Source organism: Purpureocillium takamizusanense, chromosome 5, assembly GCF_022605165.1.
Source record: "Purpureocillium takamizusanense chromosome 5, complete sequence".
Taxonomy (NCBI): domain Eukaryota; kingdom Fungi; phylum Ascomycota; class Sordariomycetes; order Hypocreales; family Ophiocordycipitaceae; genus Purpureocillium; species Purpureocillium takamizusanense.
Genome location: NC_063072.1, coordinates 186909 through 214740, shown reverse-complemented (window position 1 = coordinate 214740; position 27832 = coordinate 186909). Strand labels below are relative to the sequence as shown.

Below are 27832 nucleotides of genomic sequence, written 5' to 3'. Positions count from 1 at the left end.
GGAACAAGTGCCTTAAGGAACGAAGTGCATCCCGTCCATGCAATCACCTAAATCCATATCCTTATACCGAGTTCACTTCCTTTTGTTAGATGAGCGCGCTACCCGTATGCATCCGCCGCTGCCAGATCTACAAAGGTCGACTTTACAGCGCTGTGCCATTAACATCTTTAGACTACGAAGCATACCAAACTTGAAACCGCCCTGCGAGAAGGAAACTGTTTGAACAAGACGTGGGTATTGGACGGCGCTCCAACATCCAGCCCGGCGACACACCTCCCACCTCTTCAGTACACGTACCGAAAGTTCTTGTTCTCAAACTCCGTCAGGTCCCGCATCCCCGCTTCGCCGCTCGCCTCCTTGTCCGCGGGGCCGTACACCCGGTCTCGCCGGCGGTTCGACGTGAACAGGTAGACTATATGCGAAGTACATGAATCAGCAAGCCCTTGACGTCGGCGCACTCGGAGACGCGCGCGGACAAGACGACGTCCTGTCGAGAAACCCTCTCGTCCGCGGCGAGAAGAGAGAAAGAAAGAATAGGCCGTACTCACCTAGTAGTGCGAGGTGGCAGCCCAGCTTGATCGCATAGCCCACCAACAGGCCGATGGTTGCTCCTGTAAAGTGAGGAGCCTGCTCCGGCTTGACGACAAAGGGGCCCGCAAAGTTACCCCAGCAGTATGCCGTGCTACATCGCAACATGAACGCCCCTTATCAGCGATACGGCAGGTTCGGAGAAGTCACAGCTCGTATATACGGCTTCTTGACTTACAAGACTAGTGCGCTCGCCAACGAGCGGTGCGTGTAGCCGGCCATGTTGGACGAAATGGTCGTCAGCGACACGGTAAACCCGACCGACTGCGCGTTGACGAGCCAGAAGCTCACCAGCCGGCCCCACGTGTTGGACCGCGGGAGATATGCCATGCACGCTGCCGCGATGGTGCACAGGAGGTTGGCTGCCGTGGCCACGACGAGACGCGCTGGCCACACGCACGCATACACAGTCAGCGAACAGGACACGGTGCGGCGAGGAAGGGGCTTACAGTTGGGCACGTTGAGGATGATAGTGCCCCCGATGAGGAGTGCAACCACCTGCACCGCATCGCCCACGGACTTGAGCTGCGTCGTCATGGTCGTGCTGAACCCCATGTCCCGGATGATGATTGTCGAGAACGAGTTGAGGACGCCATTGGGGATCGCTCTGTCAATGTCAAAGACACGACCATATAAATCAGCAACTTGGTCACACACACACAACACACACACAAATGAGCAACGGCGGTGACGGGATCGGCAAGTTGCGCAGTGCCTAAGCGCTCAGACAAAACGTACGCGGCAAAGACGCTGATGAAGAGCAGCACCGTCTTCGGGTCCAGGAACCCCAGCTTGACCTGCCCCCTGTCAAACGCCTTGTTCTTGATGCCCGTCTCGTTGCTAGCCACGCGCTTGACGGCCACGAGCCGCTCGCGTCGGGTGAGCCAAGACGCCGAGGAGGGCGAGTCGGGAAGCACGAGCCAGATGGCTACGGCCCAGACGCAGGTCGCGCCGCCGAGCTGATCGCGTGATATGAGACTCGGTCAGTCGACTGTTCAGATTGCTTGTGGCACCTTTTTCGAGGTTTGAAGAAAGACGGATGCCGGTTCCATCGTACAATGTAGAAGATGAGCTCCCAGCGAGAAGGCACCATAGCCTCTGGCAGCTTGGACAAGCCCATGGAAATGTAGGAGCCAATCTATAGGCAAGCAGTCAGGATCGGCAGACAGCCCAGAGATGTCTCCAGGATTGGATGGCCAGCGGACTTACAATGCCGCCCCAGCCAAGAGCAGAGCTGAGGTCTTCAGGTCAGCCGCCAGCCAGTCTCCGAGAGGGTGTATGCAACAAGAGTGCAAAGACTTGACGCTACGCACAACCAAATACATTGCCGGAGCGGAATCTCGCGCCTGGTGTACCAAAACCCAGTCATCAGGGTCAACCCACTATAGCCGTATCAGCACGCTAAAGTTGCTGGTAGGGGGGGCAGTTAGGCGGTGGCATACGGCGTGACGGCGGCCTCGAAGATGCCCATGATGACTTGGCAGTGCGTCAGTTCCCAGTCTCACACACAAAACTCCGCGGATCGATCCGTCGACACATACATCGAGCAAGAACTAAGTCCATGTTCCGAGTCAGTCAGTGCTTCCCACATCAGCGTCGCCACATCCCCCGCATACATACGTGCGGTAGAGTAGCTGCGGCACTGCGTCATGATAATCACCATGAGTCCCCACAGGAATATGCTAATGGCCAGCACCCTCTGCGCGGGGAACCTCCCGATGAGCCAGCCGCAGGGGTACTGTCCGAAAAAGTACCCGGCGTACAGCACTGCGTCCCAAGTCAGTCAGCAGTCTGATTCCTCTCCAGCCCTTTCTTCCCTCCTTCCTTGAATAAGCCCGCAATGTGAGGGAGGGGCATAGGGAGGGGGAGGACGAGGACGAGGAGGAGGGGGAGGCGGCGGCGAGGCGTACTAGCGGAGAGGTAGTTGAACTGCTGGCCTTTGAGCTTCAGCGCCGCCTGGTACCCGAATAGATTGGCGTAGTTGAGGGACGTCTTGTCCATGAACTGCAGGGCCTGCGTGATAAGGAACATGGGCAGGATGGTGAGATCCAGCTTCCATCGGAGTCTCCTCATCTATGTTGCAACGTTTTTCGAAGTTTCAAAGTCAGTTCAATGGTTGTGCAACCCTGGAAGAAGAAAAAGAAGACTTGGATGGACCACTAGCGGTGGTGCCAACGAACGATCAGTGAAGCGGCGCATGCATACTTCCTTGTCTGATATATCCAGGTCCAGCGCTTCGATGTATTCCCGGTACCCAACTGCGTTTGCCTCCTGCGTCGCGTCCAATTTCGTCGGCTCGTCCATGATGTTGCTGTTGTTATCGGCAACGTCAACGACACCAACTGTGGGCTTCTCGCCGTTCGGCATGGTCGCTCCTCGATTGGAGGTTGGAAACTACTAAATAATAATCACAGACCGATGCACAAGGCACCACAGCATAGACCTGCGACTGGAGCCTAGGATCAACCGCGTAACGTGTTGAGCAGGCAAAGGAAAAGCACGCGCTGGAGGGCTTGGCCTCGCTTTAGTACTCCCACCGGTACCGTATCCGCAACTATTGGGCAGTTAAGGAGTACAAAATAGTAGTAACGTTAGTTGGTTGTTTACCCGTCGACCATATCTATCCGAAGCACAGGGGCTGGGGGTACCCCGCCATTCATCAGGGAAAACGGCTGTTGCAGATGAGAGCTGCCAACATTGAGTGTGGGGGAGCACCAACTAACACCGTTTGTTGGGTGCACCCGGGAAGGGGCCTCGGCGAGTCTCCGCGGGGCTTCGGCGAGGTCGGACCGCTCAAAGGCACATAATACTTCCGTATAGGGACAGATGGGAGCCGGAAGCGACCGTCATCCAGCATACCTGGCGACCGGACTGTAAAATATTTATCCCAAGGTCCGGAAGCAGAGTACACATGGATCGGCCAGCAAGAGGGATTTGGTTCAAGTCTTTTCCGACTGGCATTACCAACAAGCGGGCATCATCATGGAGCAACACTTCTCGGCTTCTTTCTCGACCGAACCCGAAACACCAACGCAGGACTATTTGGCCAAGCCCAGCGGTACGTGTTGTCTCGAGGGCACGATCCATCAGGGAGAGCCGCGCGGCAGGTGGGAGACCATCGCAGACGTCGAAACGTACGTCTCCACTCCACCTCCGGGTAAGGAGAATGGACACGTCCTGCTCTACTTCCCTGACGTCTGGGGCATGTTCCTCAACGGACTACTGGTGATGGACGCCTTTGCGGACACCGGATATCTCGTCCTCGGCCTAGACTACTTTCGAGGGGTGAGCTTGCTACTGACCATGGACTGGCACCGTTGACGGGCCCTATCTACCCCCTTTCAACTTACCATTTAAGCATGGGGAGTCCAGTCTCGCCACAATCTCTTCGACGCAAGGCGGCTAACTCTCTTGTGACATCCAGGACCCCGTCTGGAAGCACCGAAAGGACCGCCACGACAACACCACCGACCCCAACTTCGACTACGAGACGTGGAAGCGCAAGCACACCGCCTTCGCAGATGAGGCCGTCCCGAAATGGGTCCAGGCCGTCTCAGCTCGCTACAAGGGCGACGGCGTCAAGTTCGCCTGCGTGGGGTATTGCTTCGGCGCGCCTTATGTATGCGCGGAGCTTGCCAGAGACACCGTCGCCATCGGCGCCTTTGCGCACCCCGCGTTCCTCAAGGAGCATCACTTTGAGAACATCAAAAGTACGAGCCCCCCCCCCCGGGCGGCGGGCTCATACCTGCTCATAGTGGAGAGTATGAGATTTTGGGCTAAATGATCAATCAAAATGTCTCGAATGGCAGAACCGCTGCTTCTATCTTGCTCCGAGACGGACCATACGTTCGACTTGTCGTCACGGAGGCGGGCGCTCGACATACTGCAGCAAGGCGGCAAGACGTATCACTACCAGCTGTTTAGCGGCGTCAGCCACGGATTTGCCTTGCGAGGAGATCCCAGCGATCCGTATCAACGTAAGTCTATATACACGTAGAATCGACGCCCCGGCTCTTTGCTTGGGACGGAAGCCGGAAAAGCGTGAGCTAACGAGGGCATTACGGGCGGTTCAGGTTGGGTTAAAGAGCAAAGCCTCGAGGGTATCATCAGGTGGTTCGATTACTGGCTGGCTCAGTGACATTCACGTCGCTGTTTTGTGGACTCAGGTTGAGGATTAAAGCATGCCGGAGGTGTAGGTACCCAACTTGGTACATATATAAGACACTGCGAACCTTGTTCTGTTATCTCTACCCATTAGACCAATGACATATACATATCATGTCTTTTAACTCATCACAGCGTGCCGTCAGTCGCAATCATACTCAGGCTAGATCGAATATCGCTGGACCATCTCTTCCATGCCGTTTTTCTGTAAGCTCTACTGAATGTCAAGCCCCAGTGGCCACCATCACCAAACACTTGTCAGCAACCTCCAGCAGGCCCATTACTGGTGGTTCGGTCCGAACGCGGGGAACGGGATGGTTGATGCTAGTGTGCCACAAGTTAGTAGTGCGCTGGGATGTCCCCGCGGCGCATGCCCGACAGTTGGTGCAACAGCTTGAGCATCAGCTACAGATCCTTCCAAGGCTTGGAGATTCGCCGTGGCCAGAAGCCCGGGATCCTCCATCTTGTCAGTCTTGCGCGGACGATAAACTCGTGACAGTGACTTCAATGCGTTGCCATGTAACCAACATGTATTAAACTCCAAGGCTCTATCCTGAGGAGGTCAGACGCGGAACGGTAAACCGGTCAATCCTTCCCCTTCACGCATCGAACATGGCCCCTCCAAGGGCCTTTGACTTTACCGGCGACGTCGCCATCGTCACGGGCGCCGGCTCGCGAATGGACGGTAAGTCGTGCCAATCTCGAGCGATTGCAAAGGTGTATGTAGCTAACACCACATCAGGCGAGATTGGCAACGGTCGAGCAGCCGCCATCCTCTTAGCCAGACATGGCGCTAAAGTCGCCCTGGTCGACTACAACGTCGACTGGGCCAAGGAAACGAAACGGATGATTGAGGCGGAGGGCGGCATCTCAGAGGTCGTTCAAGCAGACGTGACGAACGAAGAGGCGTGCAAGACTGGCGTGTTCAGAACTGTGGAATTGTTCGGTGCGGTGCATATCCTGGTAAACATTGGTGGGTGAGCTCCTCAGAGTAGCCCTTTGGCAGCATGGGATGACGTTCAAACACTAAGCAGGCGACAACAGTCGGGGTCGGGGGCGCCATCGGCGACGCCACGACCATCAGCCTAGAGGCTTGGGAGAGGGACTTTCGCATCAACGTCACGAGCATGGTTCTCATGAGCCGCTATGCCATTCCTGAGATGAGGAAAGCCGGACGTGGATCGATCATCAACATGTCCTCCGTCAGCGGCCGTACGCCTTCATCCCCCCCTGGCCATGCACCTTCGTTCGGGCTGGCTTGACTGACTTTGACGTTCCCTCATAGTGCTAGGAGGAAACCCCAGCCTCTTGTATCCCACCACCAAAGGAGCCATCATCCAGATGACGCGAGCCATGGCGGCGCACCATGGCGCAGAGAACATCCGCGTCAACTGCGTCGCCCCGGGGATGGTGTACACACCCATGACGAGGGGGCGGGGCATGACCGACGAGATGAGGCAGGCCCGAATCAACCAGAATCTGATGAAGAAGGAAGGTACGGGTTGGGACGTGGGTTACGGTACGTTCGCATTACCAAACATTCAAGTCTTCGAGGGATGAAGCTGACTTTGGCATCGAATCAGCCATCCTCTTCCTCGCCAGCAAGGAGGCCGGTTGGATCACTGGGCTGATCATGGCAGTGGACGGAGGCGTAAGTCACAATCTGTTCTTCTGAATCACACGGTCGTGTCGCAACATGTCGTGTATTAATCTTCGTGACATGTTAGACAACCGCTGGCAGGGCAGACCGACCCGCCCTGAAGGCCGACACACTGGCTCAGGACATCACAGGGGTTTCTAACTAACGCAAGTTCTGCTATAAGCCATACAGACATTGGTGGAGATGAGGTGGCTCTGTTGTATATAAATGACTATCACTTACGGTATTGGCGGGCCAAAGAAATCGTTCATATCCATCTGTGCCTCGGGAAAAGAGTCCAACCCGGACATGGTGTCCAAGTCCGCCCCTCCTAGATAGCGACTCATGCCGAAGTCAATCGACAACGTCGGATCCACGTAAGGAAAGGCGGGAATATACGTGCTCGCAATGGCAGTAGGGGGCAGATCCTGGCTCGTCTGGTCCATGGCGGGGACCTTGTCCGTCACAGTAGTGCTCATACCTTTAACAATAATTTTCAAACTACGCTCCAATAGCGGGCACCTCCTCATTCCGGTGTTGAGCGCGCGGAGAAAGGTCTGCAGCGTCGCCTGCGAGGAGTTGTTGCATTTCTTGGCGTCTTCTAGAATAGCGGATGCGCCGGTGTAGATGCAGTACCCCATGAGGTAGGTGATGTTTCCTAGCCCGAAGGTAGATTCAAGGAGCAAGACGAGTTTTTCGATGTTCCGCGAGGCGGTGATGCAGGTTTGATAGTGAGAGGGCACTGCCCAGAAGGGACGGTGGGCTAGAATGACAGAAGCAAAGAAGAGGAGGCTAGCATGAGTAGGTCAACAGTGTTCCCTTTTCAGACGCGAGAGAGAGAGGAAAGAGAAAGAGAGTGAGTTCTCACTTTTGAGAGATGAGGTGCGGAGGCGGGCATATTGAGGGCAAATTGTTGGGGTCATATCGGAGGTGGGACGGCGATCGTGTTCGCCACAGGTCGAGGCGCCGTTTGATGTCATCGAGGGCCGTCTCGCTTATGGACCTCTTCCGCCTAGAATAGAGCTGAACGACTATGTCGTTGATAATGATGGCCAGCTTGCAAGAATTTACGAAGCAGGACACGGCATGGCTCTTTCTTGGGGGGTAATGGCTACGTGAGTTGTCGGCTGAGTCCAGAGAGTCGCCATAGTACGGGACCCATGTCTCGTGCTCGGTCGAGTGGTCCACTGCCGTATTGTCAGTCAGTCACATGCCGAGCTATCCCGGAATGGTGATTTCGCAATGATAATGCTTGACACTCACGCATATCTAGTGAGCTCTGGTCCAACACTTCGGTGACCGCAGGTAATCTCCCCGCGTAGAGGCTAGTTGCCCTAGACCGACCGACCGACGTCGTTAGCATTGCCATTAGAGAAAGGAATGCGTCATGTCAAGTCGGGGCGAGCGAAACCCGCATACTTGTCCCAGAAGAAACACCCCCAAAAGAGCCTCCTTCGTATCTCCAGGTCAAGCCGGCTCAAGCCCTTGACGCCAGCGCCGCTATGCTGCAGGCCCAGATCGCTCGCCATCCTAAAGGCAATGCCGCCGTACACCCAAGCCTGAGAGATGGAGCCGTGCGCCAGGTCCCGAGCACTCAGCTGAAGCAGGGCCTGCACCGTGGGGATGGAGCTCGGCTGCTGAATGGCGGCGCCAAGGAGGCGGCGTGCCCTCGCGAGCAGGAACTCGGAACCGTTGTTGCTGTCCTGGTACTTGGCGGCGTGGCCGCACATGACCATGAGGAGAAACTCGGAGTAGTAGCGGCCTCCGGTGGCCATGTCGCCTATCGCGCGCGCCACGCGGCACGTATTTCTTCAGCTTTTGCGGGCATGGAGGCACTGCGGACGATACTCACGGATGAAGGCTGGACGATACACCCACATGAACATGGGCGAGACCCAGGTCCAGTGGAGGCGAAGGAGCTTCGCCAGCATGTGTCGCGGGATCCCAGTTTGCAGGGATGCATTGCCAAGTGCAAAGCTTTCCCATATTGAAGCCTCTCGCACATAACATGAGAGTGATTGCTCGTTCTCTAGGGAACCGAGGGCAACCCCGGCTCGGGCAGTCGGAGCTGATGGCTGCACGAGGTCAGGCTGTGGGCGATCATGGACTGCCGATGTTGGGCCATAGTAGAGAATCTTTCCATGTTCATCGACCCTCAACTCGGCCTCTGAGGGTTCCTCGGGCCCCGGCGCGGGGCCAACAATGTCGTTGCTATCTAGCCTAGCAGTTGACACGTCCACGTCTTCGGGAGCTTGCGGCCAGGAGGTCGGCATCAGATCAAGAGCAGTAGCGCACACCAGTACAGAGGATCCGGAAGGCGCAGTCGGAATCGGAGGTTGAACTGCTGCAAGGCCTGTGGCGGGTTGCAACTCAGCACCATTCGACGGCGTGGACACAACAGTCAGTCCTATAGGATGAGGCAGGTTCATAGAAACGTCACCAGTGAGGGTCGACGATGGCCCTTCAGATGATGCAGTGCTTCCGTTCGCCCGGAGCCGCTCAATCGTCCTCTCGGCCTCTTGGAGTCGTTTGGCCATGGCGACGACCTGGGACACCGGGGGAGCCTTGTCGTACCGGCACTCATCGTGATACACCTCGCAAGTCTTGCACGTCGGCTGACTGCCCTCGCAGCGTACCTATTTGCCGTCAGCAGTTTCACTCGACACGAAGCTCGCGATGCTTGGCGTCTTGGGTGGCGGCCGGCCGGCCATGAACAGTGTCGGTTTACCTTTCGTGCGCGGCAATTGGCGCATGTGAGGCCACGAAACTTGCGGCTCCCATGCTGACGGTGCAGCGCCTTGCCGGTGTGTCGCGGAGACTTGGCCGTTGTCTCTTGCCGCTGCGCCGAGACCATCATAAAGTTAGGGGGGGTGCAACTTGACAGAGTGCGGTTCCCAAACAGCACGTCGGGGCATTCAGGTTGGTCACAACGGTGGCTTCATGAGATGACGAACAGTAAGTGATGACAGGGGGGGTTTACACGTAACGTACTTCGTAAAGACCGGACTGGCAGCCGTTAGTTGCGAATTCGGGAGGGATCCCCGCACCGTCACCCCCGTTGCCGACGTGGTGTTAGTTGAGTCCAGACTTCAGGCCAACAGACTGAATGAGGAGGTGGCTGGCGCGGGACGCGGGACGAATCAGCAACTCGGCACTTATTCTACTTTTCTACGACTACTGAGCGTACAAGACTCTCGTTCCGTGATTCTTCGCACATTAATCTACTCTCATGAGCATGGGATTCTATCAATTACGTGATCGCCCGGAAACAACGAATGCTTCTCGTAATCTCGATGATTCATCACACCGAGCTCGATATAAGGCCCATGTTCTCGGGGACATATTTAATCCGGCAACTGCTGTGGCGCTTGGTGCAGACGATGCGGTTGGAAAAGCTTATGGCCTTTCAACCGCCCACTATCACTCATTGAAGCTCTGTCCCTTCGAATGTTGATAAGACCATCTAGTCTCTACTTGTATTGCATGAGTTGGAACATCATCTCCATTCTCACTAGCCGTCACATCGTCGGCTTTCACAGACGGCGCGGAATCTTAGACGTTCTCCTATCGATGGTATACCAACTCGCCTCAAACTTGTATTGAAGCACGGAACTCCATCCATGGAAGACTTTTCTAGCAATTCTCATCTTCTCTCAAGACTTTCCAGAGTCGAGCCATATCATCCGCGTCAGAACGCCTCATACCAGTGGGCATCCGAATGGGAGAGGACCCATCAACCCACCGTTCGATATCCTGAAGGATATGAAAGTCAGACGTGTCAAGTTGCTTTTTCCAAACACAATCCCCGGGCACAACTTGATCGCTGCATCTCGCACTGAGAAGCGGTCATGAGGGTGACCGTATAAGTCGATGTGTGGGTGTGTCTTAGACAGAGCACATGCTCCCCCCACGCAAGGATCCTCATCTAGCAGCCCTGCGCTCTAGCATTCTCCCCTTTCCATTATGACCCTCCAATGCTCCGGGTGGAACAGCTCCCCGCCTTGGAACTCCCGCGCCTCGCCGTGGTTGCACCTTTCATGTATCTCCTCAAGGATTTCCGCAATGGGCTTCCACGAATCCAGGCTCTTTGGCTCGGTATTCTAGCGGCACACACTCACGTCAGCGGAATTGTCACAGCTTTACCAAACAACAAGAGGTCCTTGGGAACGGTCATCCTCTTCAAGAGACGCCCCGGTCCGTTTACAAAAACCGAAAAAAAAATATCCACGAAGAAAGATTCACACCAGACGTACATCGTTGCAGAGCTTGACAGCCGTGCTGTAGCTACAGCTAATCTGCCCGCACGCATCCGGCCCGGCCTTCATGTTGGGCTTGCCGCCGAGCTTCTTGAACCGGTCTCGGGCCTCGTAGTACCCCCTCACGACGTAGTTGTGGAGCTTGTGGCCGCAGTCGACCTTGAAGTCCTTGTAGTCGTCGGGCTTGCTCGAGTGCACAAACTCCCTCGAGTGCACAGAGTCCTGGCTAAAGTCTGTGTCGTTGAACTGGACAGGGGCCGCCGCGTCTTCGCCACGCTCGACCGCGGCTGTCGGGGTCGCGATTTCTGGTGAGCTACTGCTGCGGCTGCTGCTGGTGGGGGTGGTGATTCCTAACGTGCTGTAGACGGTGTGGCCATCGTGGTCATCCAAGAGGCCGATCGTTCGGTAGGGGGCGAGGGCGGATGCCGTCGCGGCAACGAAGATGAAAAGGCCAACTCTACGCATTTTCGACGTCTCACTTGCCACGGCGAATTTTGCTTAGGGTATGAGGAAACAATACGTGTTCTATGGGAGGGCCTTGGATTGTTTTAAAGCGATCATCTCTTACTTACGATACTGCGTTGTTTCCAGTCTCCTCAGTCATGCGTGGGGAGCGCGGGACGTGGAGCACCCTGATGCATAGGCCACGTCCTCTCGCGCCATCACGAATGACTTGGTCTGGAGGCATGTAAGTACTACATGGTTTCAAGCCCTGGGCGGCTGCTTACTACAGCGCAGGTATGTTATGTTTTGCCTCCTGCGAGAACCGGGTTCCATCAAGGACCAGGCGCTGACTGTGGGAGTCGGGACCCCCAGCATTGGTAATGGCGTGGTCGATACCGGCTCGGGATGTGTCGCGAATTCCAAGCGGGCTTCAGCACGGACCAGAAGCGGGATCAAGTTCGCCTCAAGTTTTTTTTTTTTTATACAAAAGTCCCTATAGTCTCGGGCGGGTACTGTATGTACGCAGACCCAACTGAGTGGTGGTTCCCATTCAGTTGGTCTGTCTGCTTACGAGTACTTCCTACGTAGGTGGGCTACGCATAGGGACCCTTCCCCCCCACGCCCGAGCTCCTAACCAACAGTCAAGGACTTGTGTCAGATTTGGAGAGGAATGGATTTTATACCTTGCAGTATACTGGCCGCTTATCCGACGAATGCTCCCCAGCCGGGCGGACAAACGTCAGCCTCGTCTACCACCGTCTGACGGCAGTGTCTTGAACTGAGTCGGCAAGGGGCCTTGGTTAAAAGTACACAAAAGGGAGTTCTACACAAGCACGAACGGAAACGCAAAATGCGGATTCTTCACACACGGAGCCTCTGGCTCACGACGATGTCCAATTCAATACCGCTCAAGAACGAAGAAAAACAAGAGACTCGTGGAAACAAAACCCGCCCGCCCGCCCGCCCGCCCGCCCGCGTTCCCCCATCACCCAACAACATCGTTCGAGAAGAAGAAAACGCCACCATCGTGCAAACGTCATGCCCTCACGCGCGGTGCCAAAACTGCACGTCGCTCCACGTAATGCTCATGTCCCCCGTCCCGCTATTCGTCGTATACGCACCAATCTTGTCGTAGAAGCTCCCGCCGGGGGCGTTGTCGTCGCGAAACGCCTCCTTGCCATTGACATAAACGCTGAAGCGGTGGTTATCCGCGTTGTGCACCGTGTTGATGCGCACCGAGGCGCCCACCGTCGCCACGCCCGCGGGCGCGACCGTCGCTCCGCCCTCGACGCTGTACAGCCGCCCGCCCTGCTCGACGGCGAGGATAAAGTACGGCCCCGCGTCGCCGTTGAACGTCTGCTTGACCGAGATGCGCGTCCCGGACATGGAGTTGATCCTAAAGGTGCCGCCGAACTGGCGCACGCCCGTCGAGTAGTCGTCCTTGTAGCGCCGCTCCGCCCGCAGGTGCCCGTTGGAGCACCCCGAGCCGCCCGTGTCGCCGTTGGGGGACTTGGGGATCGTAAAGGTCAGGCCGTTGACGGTGCCGCCCGCGCACGACTGGCTGGAGAAGCTGGGGCTGTCCTCGACCCAGTTGCCGCTCTCGACGGGCGTGCCGGCGAGGGCGAGGGCTGCGGCCGAGAGGGCGGCCAAGATGCTGGAGCCGAGGAGCATTGTGAAAGTTGCTTTTTTTTTGGAAAGGAGAAGTGAAATACTACCTTGCAGCTGTCAGACGCAACAAAAATTGGCCACTGGTTTCGACGTGCAAAGACGGAGGCCGGTCTTTATATACTCGAACTGCTTCACCAGATCGCCTTGAACTGCCACCAGCCGGGCCGCTTTTGATGCCTGCGTCGCAATACCCACCCCGTAGTCCGATCGTCATGGCCAGAATCCTTCACCCAGGAGCCCTTTTCTGCAGTAGTAGTATATTTTCCGCCTATGGCAGGATTCAAGGATCGGCATTCTGCACGCAAGCCTAGTAGTGAATGCGACCCTGCCTTGCCTTGCCTGCCGTCGTCGCGCCGCCGGTGTTTGCCGGACGTGGCCCCCAACTTGCTCCAAACCCCCCCAGAGCGCATCCTTGGATCTGTTGTCCGGTTCCATTGGTGGAGAAACAGGGGGGGTGTGCATGGGAGCCCGCCCCCCGGTGCCCGTAAGAGAGGGGGAGGAGTCCAAGGCGGCTTTGCCCGCCGGTGTGGTTCACCACATGGCCTCGAGCGTATAAGGGTCGGGTAATGAAGAGCTGAGTGTTGGGGTTCGCATCGACAGAGCAGTAGAGGATATACATCATGCGGCTGCGCGGGTCTCGGCACAGGCGAGATAGTCTGCGGCGGGTGCTCCTGGACGGTGGCTGCGGAAGCTAGCCCGTAGCGCTGACGAGACTGATCTGCTCTGCCTCCTCGCTTGACCGTACCTGACCAGCGCCATGCCCTTGGGACACACGTTCCATGCGCTCGGCGGCGATTCGAGTAGTGCGCCGTCTTTCCAGTTATTTTGCGGTCCCATGCCCAACATTAGGTGAAATACTTGGTAACTAACTTAGCTCCGAGCGTCAACGGATGAGGAGGCAGATGGGGGATCATTGAACAAGGTGAGTTCACGGTGAAGCTGCCACACCCAGAATGTATCTTAATGTGGGCCCGCGCCGCTCACCGAGCTCTCACCGTCGGTCAGCAACCCGCAAATCGTCACCTCATCAACTCCCCATCACCTACCGACTTCTCATCCTCATCAACCTCATTACCACACGCCCACCTATCACCATCCATACATCATCATCACCTCAACCCGTCTCAACACCGCAATCTCTCACCCCCCCCCTTCACCTCCCGCGGCACCAACTATGCCACCGCAACGCACAACCGCATAGCTCCTCCTGAGTCCTCACCTTCTCACACAAACAACAACCACCATCACCACCGACGTTCCCCCTCAACAATGTCCTTCTTCTCCTCCCTCTTCGGCGCCGGTTCCGCCGCCGGTGCCGCCGCCGCTCACCCCCTCCGCCTCGCCATCTCCACCCTCAAGGCCACCTGCCTCGCCCACCTCGCCTTCACGCACCTCGTCCAGCTCTCCCCCGCCAGCGGGCCCTCCATGCTCCCCACCTTTTCCGTCCACGGCGACTGGATCGCCGCCGACATGACGGCCCGCCGCGGCGGCGGCATAAGCAGCAGTAGCAGCGGTGATAGCAGTGGTGGTGGTGGCAGTGGCAGTGGTAGTGGTGGTGCTTACAACCGCCTCCGCGTCGGCGACCTCGTCCTCTACAAGATCCCCATCTCCGACTCCCAGCACGGCGTCAAGCGCCTCGTCGGTCTTCCCGGCGACTACGTCTCCCTGGGCACCCCCGGCGAGGACGGCGAGGAGCAGATGATTCAGGTGCGTTGTTCTTCTTCCTTACTTCCTCATCTCCCGCCTTCGTGACACCTTCCGTACTTCCTCCCTCCCCGTCTTGCTCGTGACGACACTGCAATCTATCCAAGCGCGCCATCTATATATCCGGCTAACATTCCGCTCCTTCTGCTACTTACACCCCGCCCAGGTCCCCCAAGGCCACTGCTGGATCGTCGGCGACAACCTCCCCGCCTCGCGCGACTCGCGCCAGTTCGGCCCCCTCCCGCTCGCCCTCGTCCAGGGCAAGATCATCGCCAAGGTCCTGCCCTGGCGCGAGAGGCACTGGATCAGGAACGGCCTGGATCCCGTCCCAAGCCCCGGCTCCGGCCCCAGCCCCGGCCCTTCATCATGATTCGGACCTCCCTGACACCTCACTCGACCCTCTGTCACCTTGCTTGCCCCCGAGACATCTCATGCCCTCCCTGCATGATTGTCCTATTTTTTTGTCATACAAATGTACCATAGATGGATAGATAGCCTCACTTCAGCAATGTCCGGCGCTCAGCACGCAAGGGTATATAATAAGAAGGCCTAAACTCGTCACGGTCTGTCTAATTACAACTCTCTGTCTCTTTCTCTTTCTCTCATCCGCGCGTGCAACCCGTCTGCTGCATGCACATTCCTCTCCAACCAACCGTCGGAGGAACAAAAAAAATCGACAAAAGGCAGGTAATGCTAGGCTAACCACGGTCATTCGCCGGAAATGCTTTGTACAAAAGAATTGCCCTCAGTCTCTCTCGTGATGCTGCCGCGACCAAAGGACTATCCGCGCCACGTGTCGTCGACCGACGCGCATCAGGCTCCCACATGGTCGCGGCGGCCAAACAAGTTCCCGCATCAAGAATAAATCGGCTCTTTGAAAACGACAACAGAGGGCCCAGTCGCAGGGAGTGACCCAGCCGCAGTCCACAACAACAGATTCGACGTCCAGACGCCTATAACTCCGATGCCACGCTCGCCGTCTGGGGCTGTCTCGGCCCAAAAGCACCTTGTCAAGGGAACCAGTTCCTGGTCCATCCGCCGGGTACGCCTCAGCCCTCAATGTGCGCCTTGGACATGCTCTGGCCTAGCAGCTCGAGGCATCGCTGCGCCAGGTTCACCACCTCGCCTTCGTCCTCCTCGTCAGATTCAGGCTCGGCCTCGACTTGTCGTTTCGCGATGTTCCGGATATGCTCGATGATGTCGTCGGCCTTTCCGATGAGGCTGATGAGCGCCTTGTCCTCCGACTCGAACAGCTGGAGGAGCGTCCACACGGCAATGTGCTGGAAGGTCGCGTCGCCCGACTGAAGGAACCGCCCGAGGTAGCCATGAACACCGCCGTTGGGCTCGTTCCAATTCTGCACAAAGATGGAATAGTCGCCGACTGCGTTAAGAAAAAATCCATTAGCATCGTCTCACTGTCGTCACGCAGTGGAGGCTGCCTACCTTTCGAGGACAAGTTGCCCAGCGCCGCGGCACTGTTGCCCTGTACCTCAATGCTAGGAGAGTGTGTGAGCGGGATCAGCACGTCGCAGACGCCGAGGTTGAGCAGGTGCGACTTGAGGTCATCGCTGAGGGCGAGAACGGCGATGGCGGCCGTCATCTCCGACTGGACCGTCACGGGAACATCCAGCACCAGCTGCTTGCACTTCTGCACCGCGCCCGCGTCGAGGACGAGCGCCTTGTTGCGGTCGGAGCTGGCGGCCAGGTTTCGCAGGGTCGAGATGGCATGACACTGGATTTCCTCGTTGTCGGTCGATCCGAGGAGGTCGACGAGGGGCTTCAAAAAGTTGGCCTCGATGATGGGCGACTCGTTCAGGGGATGAATCGAAATATTGCGTATGCACGCAACGGCCGAGAGTATCAGGGGGAGGTATGAGGACTGGAGGAGGCGGAGGAGGGGGTGCAGGCCGTTGGCGCGCACAATGTCGAGCTGGTACTTTTCGTCGGACGCGAGGTTTCGAAGGGCCAGGGCTGCCTGGCACTGGACCTTGGGAGACGACGAGTCCATCAGATTGACCAGCGACTGGACCAGCTTGGGTTCCGACGACGCGAGCTTCCTTCTGTTGTTGGCATCGACCGCGATGTTGCTCAGCGCCGTCGTGCAGTAGTACTGGACGTCGACGTCGGGGGACGAGAGGAGCTGGACGAGGACCGGGATGGCGCCGGCGTTAACAAGCTGTTGCCGGTTTTCATCTACAACACTGTCAGCACAGACCAAGGGCGCCGTTGCTCAAGGCTCGTGCGTACCAGAGTGTGTCATGTTGAGGAGAGCGCCCGTGGCGTTTCGCTGGACGCGCATGTCCCGGGACTTGGCCAGCCTGGTGAGCGGGCCGAGGGCACCAGAGCGGGCGATCTTGGCCTTGTTCTCCTCGTGGGTCGCAAGGTTGGTGATGCAGCCGACGGCATTGCACTGGACCTCGACATTGGGCGAAAGCATCTGCCGGATGAGCGGCGTCAGGCCGCCCAGCTGTACGATGAGAACCTTGTTTTCGGCTGCAGGTCAGGGTCAGCATCAAGGACGATTACTCCACGGCTCCACGTCGCAAATCACGTACTGTTGACGGCAAGGTTGCCCAAGGCGGCGCTGGCAGCCCGTTGGACTTCAATGTCCGGGCTCTGGAGAAGGAATAGGATGGGCTCGAGGGTATCGCGGTCAACTTCTCGGACATCTGCAGCCGGCGTTAGCACGTGTGATGAAGGGCCCTGCAGGCCAAGGCCATGCTTGGTTGAACGGGCGGGTTTGGTCGAAGACGGTGGCACCGCGACACAGCCTCGTCTTGTGGAGACGAGGGGTTCGGGCCACGGGCAAGCGGCGACCGGTCACGTACCTCGTTCAGTGATTTCGGCAAAGGTGAGGCTGGCGCTTCTCTGGAGATCGATGTTTTCGGAAAAGACTAGAGTGCTCAAAGCCCGGAGGGGCTCTCCCGAGAAGAAGTCGGTCTCGCCGCGCTGGGGTTCGGTCAGAGTCTGAGGGGTAGCGGGACGGGGCAGGGTGGTAGTAGGCACATTTTCCAGGTACTGCAGCAAGTCTGCGACGGCCTCCCTCTCGCTGTCGGCCAGCACGGGCTCGTAGAGACCATCGCGGGATCGTCCTGCAAGCTCAAGTCAGAACGTCTTTTTCCGAGGCGGCAGGTGGACGCGTCCACGGGCGGGGAGGGTTTGGTTACCTCCGCAACACGACGATTGACAGCCACCCATGGCTGGCAAATACGGCCTCGATGGCTCAGGCTCGGATGCGCGGCAGGCTGTGGCGATGGGGAAAGTTGTCGTGCGGCGCGAGGCGACGGGACGATTTGTTGTGGTGCTGGGACGACGGCGCTCGAGCCCCAAGCCAACTCGAGCGAGTCACTCGGTGATGCTTGCTAGGCAGGGACGGGAGGCGTCTGCGACGACGATGGCCGTCGGGGGTTGCGCGGCGGCGCGGTGCTCGGATAGCGGACGAGTAGAGCAGCCGGTAGCTCAGCCAGCGACGGTGAGCAACGGGCGTGTCGCGGGGGAAGGCGATGCGATGCTGCGGCCGAGGCGGCGGAGGGGGGTTTGTTTGGAACGACGGCGGCGGAGGAGAGGAGGAGAGGAGGAGCCGGTTGCCGCGCGGGCGAAAGAAGCTAAGTCGGGGGCAGGAGATCAAAGGCAATGCAATGCGCCTGGAGCACTGGAGTGGAGGAGGAGGCTAGCGCGAATAGCAGCACTGGCTGGGACCTCGAGGCTGGTACCGTACCTACCCCCGGGCATTCGTAGCATGGACAGCTTCCAGCTCTCCCTCCTGTCATCGTGCCCTGGCTGCTGCTGCTGGTGCTGCTGCAAGTAGGTACCTACCTACCCCACGCTAGCGCGCCTCGCGGGGGAGGACGATTGGGGACCTGGTAGGGACAGCCCTAGGACACCAGGCTGCGCACACTCCCTCCATGGAGCGCTTGACGGGAGCGCCAGCAGTGGAGGGCCTCAGGTCCGCTGGACCCTGCCTAACGAATGTGTCAGCGGGCAACCAGCGTTGAAGCATTGTATGGATGGCTGGCAGGGCGACACGGGAGGGCCTAGCTGCGGTCCGTCGCCGCCACACAAGGCGATCGTGAGAAGTGCAAGTAGGTACCTTACTAACCTACTAAAGCCAACATGCAGAACAGCGTACTGTATGATATCACATCTACCTTACACAAGCTATCAAGCTGGCCGTGCCATTCCCGGAGGTGCTCTACTTCGTAGATGCGCCATAATCACGTACCTCAGCATGCGTAATGAGGCCAGCACAAGGCATCCATTTTTGGAGCACAACGTTGGCACCAAGTACGAGGTATCGAAGTGGACAACACCGGTCAGGTCAAGCATGATGCCTCCACACGCGCGGTGACGTCCACGGGGACGGTCGGTCCCTGTGGCGTCTCTGTCGCAGCCGCAGCCTGGCGGGCACGCACCTCGACGAGCATGGCTGGCCACGAGGAGGCGGCGAAGACGGCGGTAACGACGCGGGACCCCGGCAAACAATAACGGGAGGGCAGTGCCTCGCCCGCGTGGAATGCAAGCAGCGGCGCGACTGGCGTTTTGGCAGGCAGGCAGGCAGGCGCGGCGGGCCCTGCATGCATCTGTCCATCCATCCATCCACGCAAGAGACCACCGCCTGGCCAGGGATGGTGGGTGAGAGCAACATCAAGGAGACGCGCGAGCGAAACGCCCTCTCCTCTGCCATCGAGGTGTGTGAGACACTGACGATCCAGCCTGACGCCATTCGTCGGGACGGCGCATGTGACGCAGACCCGGGGGGGGAGGAGGGTAAGGGGGGTGGTCGTTGCCAAACGTGAACACGGGGGCGTGCTGGGCATGGCATGGCATGGCATGGCCATCCATGGGCATGGCGTGGGCATGCTGGTGGGCGTTGACGGCTGTTGGTGATGAGACTGGCAAGCAACCAGCCAGTTGAGTCATGATTTCTTTGCCCCAGGCAGATGCTGCACCTGCAAAGGCGTCTCCTGCCGAGTATCAGATGCTGCGCGGCCCCTCGTGTTTCTGCGGAGGTGCCTTTTTGTGGCGGACGCCGCCTCATCAGCCGAGCGAGCGAGTCCCTGGGCCAACGGCAGTGGCCAACGGCTGCCGACTCCAACAACAAGACGTGCACGGCGAGAGCGTCTTCCGGGTTCCTTCCAGTTGTTGAGACGAGTATACTTCGTACGGCGGCACTAGCCGTATCGGGCAGGCGGAATTCATGCTCGTCTCAAACTCACCTACCCTATACTCGCGTTCGTTCGACAAATGATTGCACAACTCAAGGTGCCGTGCGAAGTCTTGATTGACTCTGCGGGCATGACACACGAAAGATATGAGCTTTTTGAAGACTGTCTAGTCTTTGGCAATCTGTCGCTGTGCCCGTGGGCTGTGCGTGAGGTTGGGTGTTGTTCATTTAGAGGCAGCATCCCGCGCACGTCTTCCAGCGGGGACGTAGTACAGCGGTTACACTTACCACGTACGAAGTACGTAGTCAATGGGTATCATCGTGTACGCAAGGCCTTGTAACGTCGTTGGAATGCGGCACGTTTCGGCTCGTCTGGCAGCTGATGAGTCCGTCTTGGCACCGAAGACAGTGTGTCGCGGAGAGACTGCATCGCATTCTTTGCAGCCTGGGTTACTCCCAGGCAGGCAAGGTAGCAGCTCGAAACCTTATCAGTGATTTCTTGGATCGTCCCTTATCGCCCACCGTCAGACAACACAGCTCAGCCCCTCGCCTGGAGCACAATGCCGTAACCGCCCGGCCTAGGTACTACCAAACACCCGACAGCCCAGGCAGCTACCCAGGACCTGGATACTAAGCTAAGCTTCCTGGACCTTCCGGGCGGCCACCTATTATTGTGGCCCCCCTCCGGGCCCCTCCGGGTTCGGGGTCGTCCACCAGCTCAAGGCCAATGTCGCCCGCCCGCCCGCTCCCCTGTGCTCTCTCTTCCTTATGGTAGTGGAGGCTGCCCGCGGAGCTACCTCTAACCCGGAACCGCCCCCCCCCCCCGGCCTCCTTGGCCCCCCACCTCGCGGACAATCGGCTCGGCTCAACGCTGCAAACATCGCATCATCCTCCTCCCATCGCCATCTTCATCGCGGGCCAGCCCAATTTACCTACAACTGCTACCTTCTCCTCCCGTGTGACATACACGCACGCACGCACGCACACTCACTTCCCACCCTCTTCAGCCATCCCAACCCCTCAACCGAACCACGCGCGGCCCGCCATCCCGTCCACCCGCTCCTCACCCCCTTCATTCCTCGGCCGAACAAAACGAAAAAAACGACGCGAAACAAGGGGAACAGGCGACGAATGGACGACCCGGCGGCGAGCCCCGTGCCCGCTGCTAGCGGCACCGCTGCTGCGTCGGCTGGCGCCCCCGAGCCCGACCCCGCGCCGCCGCAGGCCAATGTCGTCGATGCCCCTCAGCCAGTTGGCGTCGCCGAGTCTCGTGAGCCAGTCGCTGGAGACGAAGCCGTCGTTGGGCCCGAATCGGCTGCGGTCGGGTCGTCTGCTGCCTCTGCCACTGCTGCCTCTGCCCCGGCGCCGCCGCCGACGCCGCCGCCAGCCGTGACGCCGAACCCAACTCCGACAACAGCGACGAAGACGACGACGACGACGACGACACCGACAGCGGCGGGCCACCACGGCCACAAGAGTCACGAGCACCCCGCCTCCCCTGCTGCGCTGCGCTTCCCGCACATCGTCGCGCCCTCGTCCTACCTGCGCTTCAACAAGGCCAGCTCCGCCATGTCGGCCCAAGCCTCAGGCGGCGTTGCTGCTCCTGCCGCCGCTGGTGCTCCGACCGATGCCCAACACAGACACCCGCCGAGCCCCCTTGATCGCGACCAGCAGCAGGGCATCGTGAGTCGTCTTCTTGCGCGTTCGCCGTCCCGCCGCTAGACTAACCTCGTCGCATCAGAGGGCGATCCGTGACTTCCTCAAGGTCCGCACCAGCTACGATGTCCTGCCTCTCTCGTTCCGCCTCATCGTCCTCGACACGGGGTTGCTCATTAAGAAGAGCCTCAACATCTTGACCCAAAACTGTGAGTGACGCAATAAGCGAGACACCGCCCATGCTAACCGCCCCCCCAGCAATTGTGTCGGCTCCCCTTTGGGACTCAGACACGTCTCGGTTCGCGGGCATCCTGACGGCCACCGACTACATCAACGTGATCCAATACTACTACCAGTTCCCCGACGAGATCAGCAAGCTGGACCAGTTCCGCCTGAGCAGCCTGCGAGGTACGGCCGCATAGCTGCGATGCCCTGCCCCTAACTCTACCCATTGTGCCGTTTCTCAACTGACCTACTGCTTGGCAGACATCGAAAAGGCCATCGGCGCGATACCCATAGAGACCGTTTCCGTCCACCCCTCTCAGCCCCTCTATGAGGCATGCCGACGCATGCTCAAGACGCGCGCGCGCCGAATCCCCCTTGTCGATGTCGATGATGAGACGGGTCGGGAGACAGTTCTCTCCGTCATTACTCAGTACCGAATCCTCAAGTTTATAGCCGTCAACAATGAGCAAAACACCGTCATGCTCAAAAAGTGCGTCCGTGACATCAACCTCGGCACCTACACCAACCTGGCGACGGCTCGCATGGACAGCACCGTCCTCGACGCCATCCACCTCATGGTCGAACACAACATCAGCTGCATCCCCATCGTTGACGCCGATAATCGGGTCCTCAACGCCTTCGAGGCCGTCGACGTCATCCCCTGCATCAAGGGTGGCGCGTACGAGGAGCTTGACGGCTCCATCGGTGAGGCTCTCTGCAAGCGGCCGGATGAGAGCCCGGGCATCTACACGTGCGGCGAGGGCGACAGGCTAGACAGCATTTTTGATACGGTGCGCAAGAGCCGAGTTCACAGGCTCGTCGTGGTGGACGACGATAACCGGCTCCGCGGCGTCATCTCCTTGTCCGACATTCTCAAGTACGTCTTGCTGGAAGGCGAGGAAGACTCTGGCCCCCAAACGTGAGGACGCTTGCTCCCCCACCGGGCCGGGGCAGAGGATGGATATCTGAGGAAGCCGAGACCAAGTGCTGGTTTCGGGCAGGGGCGGGGGCAGATGCATGCTGCGGCGTACCGGAATCTCGAGGCTTTGTACTGGAATACCAATGGTTGGCATAATGCGCTGCCGGCCGACGATAGACTTGGGCTTTGGAACAATGCAATGGATCTGACGTTTCCCTTCTCGATTTTTTTTTGAATGCCCCTATGCTTGCTGATGGACTGCATGAGCCGCTCACAGCACTAACAAACAGGCTTGGACGAAGCATTAGGTCTGGTGTCTGTCACCCGCGGATGCGCCTGCAGGCGAGGTCAGCAAGCGCGCCGCTTCCTTTGATCTTCGCACGACCGGCTTGCACTGACACGGGAAGCAGGAGTCACCCATCAGCTGAGAGCTTCGCGCAGCCAACTGACACTTGCCGCGACTGAAATTGGCACGAAGGCGCCGACGAGAAATGCGAGCAGGTGAACCTGACGCTGCTGTTTGGTACGCCCAAGTCGAGTTATAACAAGTGTCCGACCTTGGCGCGAATGCAGCTCCTCAAAACAGCCTTATACCACCACGCCGAGGCTCAAGACGAAGCACCCAGAGCAGCGTGTGACGCAGAGGGAACACTCGACATGGCTGGATCGAATCGGCTGGAGCCGTCCCGGTCGACTCAGCAGCTGCCCACGCATAACGCGTTCCTGCCGCAACGGCTGCCGCCCTCGACGAGCTCCATCTCGCTCGCTTTCCCTTACAATGCGAGCGTGCAAAACCTGCTGGCCCAGGGATCGAGAGTGCGCAGTAGCGGGACGTGGACGGCGAGTAGCGGAGAGCTGGGCTTCGTGAGCGATACAGATGAGGTGGACGACCGGGCCATCTACGTCCATGAGTATAATCGGTTGGCAAAGAAGGTGTCGTCTGCTTACCCGCTGAGGCTTCAGAACATGATGAGAAACCATGGGCTGACCATGTTGTAGCATGGCGTGCGGCCGCTGATAGTCCAAGACTTTACTGACAAGCAGCAGGCAAGCATCAGCTGTCCGCCCTGGGTCGTGCTATCACGCTGACACACTCCAGGGCGATGCCGCAAAGAGCCCGGACAAACGGGGATGGCTGCACAGGTTCCTTCATCCCAACCCAAACCGCTGTTCGTCCTCGTCGGCGCCGTCTCACCTGCAACTGCGCCACAAAAGGAGCGTGTCCGACCTTGCCCATATGCTTCACTCGCGGCGGGATCCTCCACGCCTCGTCGATGTACAGGACATGGTGCGCCTGAGTGGCAAGAGCGTGCTTTACTTGCCTTCCGAGTACGCGCCCTGCTCGCTGGTGCTGCCCACGTGTATCCGGGCCACAGCACAGCATCTGGCACACAATGCTACCACGCGGGGCCTGTTCAGAATCCCTGGATCGGTGCGGATCGTGACGGCACTGTTTGACCACTACTGCTACCTCGCCAAGGACAGCGACGACATCGCAAGCACGGTCCGCTGCGCCACCCTTCCGGGCCATATTCCGTACGCGATCCATGACGTCGCCTCGACGTTTAAGCGTCTCCTCTCGGTTCTCCCAGGGGGGATCCTCGGCTCCCTGGCTCTCCTTGACGCCCTCGTCGCCATTCACTCCCAGCTCAACGGTGAGCCCGAGTTCCCACGGACCAAGCAGACCAAGGTCCGGGCGAGGCTCATCGCTCTGGCCATTGGCACTGTCAAGTCCCAATTTCGCCGCGAGCTCATCTACGCCGTGTTTGGACTCCTCAGCCTGATCGGGCGGGCGGCCGAGGTGACGCCTCGTGAGGACAACGACGGGCGCCCACTTCCGACGGGCGACTTGATGGGATATACCGCACTTGGTATCGTGTTTGGTCCACTTCTCGTGGGGGATCTGCTGGATCAGTACAACATGAAGCTGGCCACTCCGACATCGGGCATGCTCCTCTTCCCCCTCAACCCAGAGGGCCTTCGTCGTGACCGGCGCATGAGCAAAGCTGCCAGCGGCCGGACTGGACCACCCACGGTGGACAAGATTTTGGTGGCCAATAGCCTCGCGGAGATGCTCATCTCCAACTGGCGCGACATTGTGCGCCAGATGAAGTCGCTGGGGCTCCACCACCGAAAGGACGCTTCGTCTGTGAACCTGCGCAATCGCCTACTTCGTCCTTCTGCCTCGCACTTTGCCATCAAGATGCCCCAGGACATGAACGAAGCCAAGCCGGAACCTAACGTGGAGCAGAGGAATGGCAGCCCGGACCCAGATACTCCGACAATGGGCGTGAGAAGGCGACGGTCGAAGTCGTTGAAGAGCACGACGTCTTACAAGCTGCTGCCCAAGATGAGCATGGGCACTTTGACGCCGACCAGGGAGGAGAGCCTGGGCGACGTCGAGTCGACAAGGAGTGGGCGCCGATCAAGACGGAGTGCGGATCGGTCTATCGAGCCCGCGGAGCCGATTTCGCAAAAGGAGTTGTTGCTGCCACCCGATGGTATTAAGACGTTTGCGCCACTCAAGACGGATCGCTTATCGGTCACTCGAAGCGACGTGTCGACTTCAACGGACAGACCTGAGATGCAGGAGAAGCGTATGCAACCAAATGGAGGTCCCGCTCAGGATGCCGATCAGGTATACCTTGACAGTGTCCCACCGCGGATGTCTTCGCGAACAAAACGCAGCCACGACAATTCGGAAATGTCGCAGACGTTTCTGTCCCAGGCTGCGGCGGAGATAGCTGAAAGTGCGCATAAGGCTCGAGCCAACGGCATCGGAAACACACCTGCAAGGCTGAAGAAGGAGAGGATCTCGAACCAAGCAAGCTCGTACGATGGGTCGGAAGACTCGCATGCGACTCTGCCGTCATCTCACAGGACTTTAGGCGTCGCGTCATCCCGAAAATTGAACCCCAGATTCGGGCCGCTGGCGAACCACGACGCCCACGAGGAAGATGATGTCCGGAATGGCCAGAGAGACAATACATCGAGACAAACGACTGATGGATACGACAACTCTGTGGACACAACGCCAGAGAATTTCTACCGTGAAAGTCGCAGGGGCCGCGGCGTTCAAGGCAGCGAAGACAATGGCTCAGCTCTGACGAGCAAGGTCCCTTAGGAGGGCTCTGCCGCGACAAGCGACGATTCTGCCATGGCGGGAGCCGCGCAGAACCGCCAGGACACTTCTGACAATATCAAAAGATGGCCCAGGAGTTCCAAGTCCCATGGACAGCTCAGAAGTCAAGTTAGAGTAACAGTGCAATCTCCCTCGCGATCCAGCAGCTCTGAAGCGTTGAGCAAGCGGGGCTCCGTGAAGGCCATGGCCGCGCTGTTTGAGCGCCAAACCCAGTCACAAGGCTCGCTGCGTGGACAAGCCTCGGTTCACGAGAAGTCGAAGCTACCAGAGGCCGAGACCTGGGTTCCCTCTTCGGTTCCCAGCCGTTACGGGCCGCCGCCTCCGCCTGGGATACCATGGGGCCGCAACAGGTCGGACTCGCCTTCTGACTCGGTAAACGGCGTGTCTGGTGATGATTCTACTACCACGAAGATGCTATCACACGCGAAAAAGAAGATGAGCGAGTCTCATGGCTCATCGGCTCTGCCGTTGGAAGCACCAGCAGATGAGCAACCCGTACAGGGCTGGCATGGCAGGGACATTAGAGTTGGAACTGATCCAGATGCGAAGCTACGGATGGCGGCTCCTGACCTGTTGGAAAATTACGGAGCCTCTCCTCATGAACATCGGCCTGTGCCAAGCCCCGGAATCATGACACCGTACCGTGAGCCACCCCCTATCGCACATCACTTGAACCGACCGCGACCTCAGGCTACACCATCGCCGGTGCCACGTGACAGCGACAAGGTCGGTGTGTCGATACCAACAGACGCGGTCGACTCTCCTCGATGCCGAAGCAGCCCGACGGTGCTGCACTCACAGATACGGCATCTTCAGCGACAGTTGAGCGCGAGAGTGGACGAATCAACGCAGCTCAGGCGTCAGCTCGAGGCGCAGCAGAATGCCGAGGTGGGCACACTCAGCGAGCAACTACGGGTGGCTACCAGAGATGTGTCTATGTGGAAGGAGCGGGCTGAGTCCGCGGAGAAGAGAGTCAAGGTGTTTGAGAAGTTTACAGTCAAGCTGAGGGACATTCGAGACACGCTCTTTGCTGAGCGGCGTACGGAAGGCGCACGAGGCGCGAGAGGTCAACCAGGTCCTGTGACAGATGACGCTGCAGACAAGCTGAAGACGTCGGTGGATGGCCGTGATCCCGACGCGACTGTGATGGCGGAGAGGAGCGGCAGCAGGGGGGCGAGGGCCAGCGAGGACTCGGGCGATGCTGCAGACGTCGGAGTCGTGTCCGCAAGGATAAGGAAATGCTTGCACGGACCATCGCCGGGGGCGGTGCACGACGGGACGGTAGACGACTCGACCCCTGCGCAGTCGGTGGTCACCAGGGATGGCACTTGGAGTCCGCAGGGGCGGTGTGAGGCCGGCGTCGAGGGTGCTGCGGCGCAAATGTTGTTGCTGGCAGAGGAGCTGCTGGACATGGTTGACGGGGGCAGGGTCCAAGGTGATGGGATCGGCTATTAGAGACGGGATGAAGGGCTGGTATGGACTGGCCGGGTGTGTCGAGCAGTGGGATGAGAGGGAGGGCGAGGGGGAGAAGAGGACATGGGAGAGCAGAGGACACGCGGATATGGGCATGATAGTACCGTATAGGTAGCCAGGCATGATATCGATTCACGGAGAAGGCGTGACCGTTTGCCTGCCTCGACTGCGTGGTATGCCTCGTTCGGGGATGAGAAGAGGCCGAAACACCGCCCGGAGCCCCCCAAAGCCAGCCAAGGGATCGTTGATTAGAGGTAGAAGCTTCGGTCGGTCGGTCGGTCGGTCGTTCGGTCGGCCGGCCCGTGGTGGGGCCGCCGGGGGGTTTGGCGGGCGGGTGATTGGTGGCTGGGCGGAGGACGCTAGACGGAGCCGGGGGTCCGCTTTTACGGCGAGGACGGGTCGCCGATCCCGATGGGCGGCGGAGGACCCGGGGTACCGGGGGGATGATGCGTGTAGTATGCATGCATGACCATTCGGGCGCGCGAGATGGTTGCAGAAGGGGTAAAGAAGAGGGTGGAGGGAGGGGAGGGAGGGGGATGGTGGGTTGAGGCAGCAGACGCAGCTCGCAGCTAGCAAGAAGGAAGAATATGGGGGCTGAGGTTCCATGCCGTGCGTGGAGCCGGCGATTAGAACTGCCGCCGAGGGGGAGGGATGGAGTCGGGGTGTCCTTGGGCCTGTCTGGTTTTGCCTTGCTGCATGGTTCGCGCGCGAGAAGGATGGCTGTGGGGTGGGAGATTCGGATTGGGAGATGGATTGCGGAGGGGCCCGCATCGCTGGGCGGTGCACAGCC

General features: G+C 58.8%; 12 protein-coding genes across 12 annotated transcripts; 7 read left to right on the top strand and 5 right to left on the bottom strand.

Annotated features, from left to right (window-relative positions):
- Positions 1 to 135: 135 nt before the first annotated feature.
- Positions 136 to 3049, bottom strand: JDV02_005666 (uncharacterized protein). The gene is made up of 13 exons (XM_047986981.1): positions 2794 to 3049; positions 2499 to 2661; positions 2209 to 2355; positions 2130 to 2141; positions 2031 to 2064; positions 1902 to 1970; positions 1798 to 1822; positions 1646 to 1726; positions 1327 to 1547; positions 1038 to 1195; positions 767 to 974; positions 549 to 682; positions 136 to 412 (listed from the first exon to the last, which is right to left on the bottom strand). The coding sequence occupies exons 1-13, from the start codon at positions 2953 to 2955 to the stop codon at positions 285 to 287; spliced, it is 1542 nt and encodes a 513-aa protein (XP_047842965.1). The 5' UTR covers positions 2956 to 3049; the 3' UTR covers positions 136 to 284.
- A 344-nt stretch (positions 3050 to 3393) lies between these two features.
- JDV02_005665 (uncharacterized protein) lies at positions 3394 to 4857 on the top strand. Its single transcript, XM_047986980.1, has 4 exons — positions 3394 to 3873; positions 4013 to 4298; positions 4398 to 4565; positions 4662 to 4857. The coding sequence occupies exons 1-4, from the start codon at positions 3571 to 3573 to the stop codon at positions 4724 to 4726; spliced, it is 822 nt and encodes a 273-aa protein (XP_047842964.1). The 5' UTR covers positions 3394 to 3570; the 3' UTR covers positions 4727 to 4857.
- Positions 4858 to 5364: 507 nt separating this feature from the next.
- JDV02_005664 (uncharacterized protein) lies at positions 5365 to 6427 on the top strand (the record flags this gene model as incomplete). The annotated part of the gene is made up of 5 exons (XM_047986979.1): positions 5365 to 5437; positions 5495 to 5725; positions 5797 to 5964; positions 6038 to 6271; positions 6336 to 6427. The coding sequence occupies 5 exons, from the start codon at positions 5365 to 5367 to the stop codon at positions 6425 to 6427; spliced, it is 798 nt and encodes a 265-aa protein (XP_047842963.1).
- Positions 6428 to 6630: 203 nt separating this feature from the next.
- Positions 6631 to 9479, bottom strand: JDV02_005663 (uncharacterized protein; the record flags this gene model as incomplete). The annotated part of the gene is made up of 6 exons (XM_047986978.1): positions 9120 to 9479; positions 8244 to 9027; positions 7811 to 8171; positions 7655 to 7725; positions 7260 to 7578; positions 6631 to 7183 (listed from the first exon to the last, which is right to left on the bottom strand). The coding sequence occupies exons 1-6, from the start codon at positions 9246 to 9248 to the stop codon at positions 6631 to 6633; spliced, it is 2217 nt and encodes a 738-aa protein (XP_047842962.1). The 5' UTR covers positions 9249 to 9479.
- Positions 9480 to 10332: 853 nt separating this feature from the next.
- JDV02_005662 (uncharacterized protein) lies at positions 10333 to 11112 on the bottom strand (the record flags this gene model as incomplete). The annotated part of the gene is made up of 2 exons (XM_047986977.1): positions 10333 to 10491; positions 10645 to 11112. 2 exons carry the CDS (start codon positions 11110 to 11112, stop codon positions 10333 to 10335), a joined length of 627 nt encoding a protein of 208 aa, XP_047842961.1.
- A 960-nt stretch (positions 11113 to 12072) lies between these two features.
- Positions 12073 to 12797, bottom strand: JDV02_005661 (uncharacterized protein). Its single transcript, XM_047986976.1, has one exon. The coding sequence runs from the start codon at positions 12760 to 12762 to the stop codon at positions 12136 to 12138; it is 627 nt and encodes a 208-aa protein (XP_047842960.1). The 5' UTR covers positions 12763 to 12797; the 3' UTR covers positions 12073 to 12135.
- Positions 12798 to 13826: 1029 nt separating this feature from the next.
- JDV02_005660 (uncharacterized protein) lies at positions 13827 to 14833 on the top strand (the record flags this gene model as incomplete). Its single annotated transcript, XM_047986975.1, has 2 exons — positions 13827 to 14466; positions 14630 to 14833. The coding sequence occupies exons 1-2, from the start codon at positions 14029 to 14031 to the stop codon at positions 14831 to 14833; spliced, it is 642 nt and encodes a 213-aa protein (XP_047842959.1). The 5' UTR covers positions 13827 to 14028.
- Positions 14834 to 14835: 2 nt separating this feature from the next.
- On the bottom strand, positions 14836 to 18079 carry VAC8 (Vacuolar protein 8). The gene is made up of 7 exons (XM_047986974.1): positions 17631 to 18079; positions 17470 to 17555; positions 17292 to 17412; positions 17019 to 17132; positions 16711 to 16956; positions 15907 to 16656; positions 14836 to 15844 (listed from the first exon to the last, which is right to left on the bottom strand). The coding sequence occupies exons 1-7, from the start codon at positions 17659 to 17661 to the stop codon at positions 15513 to 15515; spliced, it is 1680 nt and encodes a 559-aa protein (XP_047842958.1). The 5' UTR covers positions 17662 to 18079; the 3' UTR covers positions 14836 to 15512.
- A 2404-nt stretch (positions 18080 to 20483) lies between these two features.
- Positions 20484 to 22697, top strand: SNF4 (AMP-activated serine/threonine-protein kinase regulatory subunit). The gene is made up of 4 exons (XM_047986973.1): positions 20484 to 21310; positions 21369 to 21492; positions 21542 to 21691; positions 21770 to 22697. The coding sequence occupies exons 1-4, from the start codon at positions 20759 to 20761 to the stop codon at positions 22429 to 22431; spliced, it is 1488 nt and encodes a 495-aa protein (XP_047842957.1). The 5' UTR covers positions 20484 to 20758; the 3' UTR covers positions 22432 to 22697.
- A 297-nt stretch (positions 22698 to 22994) lies between these two features.
- Positions 22995 to 23426, top strand: JDV02_005657 (uncharacterized protein; the record flags this gene model as incomplete). Its single annotated transcript, XM_047986972.1, has 1 exon — positions 22995 to 23426. The coding sequence occupies one exon, from the start codon at positions 22995 to 22997 to the stop codon at positions 23424 to 23426; it is 432 nt and encodes a 143-aa protein (XP_047842956.1).
- Positions 23427 to 23664: 238 nt separating this feature from the next.
- On the top strand, positions 23665 to 25551 carry JDV02_005656 (uncharacterized protein; the record flags this gene model as incomplete). The annotated part of the gene is made up of 1 exon (XM_047986971.1): positions 23665 to 25551. The coding sequence occupies one exon, from the start codon at positions 23665 to 23667 to the stop codon at positions 25549 to 25551; it is 1887 nt and encodes a 628-aa protein (XP_047842955.1).
- Positions 25552 to 26199: 648 nt separating this feature from the next.
- On the top strand, positions 26200 to 27024 carry JDV02_005655 (uncharacterized protein; the record flags this gene model as incomplete). The annotated part of the gene is made up of 1 exon (XM_047986970.1): positions 26200 to 27024. The coding sequence occupies one exon, from the start codon at positions 26200 to 26202 to the stop codon at positions 27022 to 27024; it is 825 nt and encodes a 274-aa protein (XP_047842954.1).
- Positions 27025 to 27832: the final 808 nt, after the last annotated feature.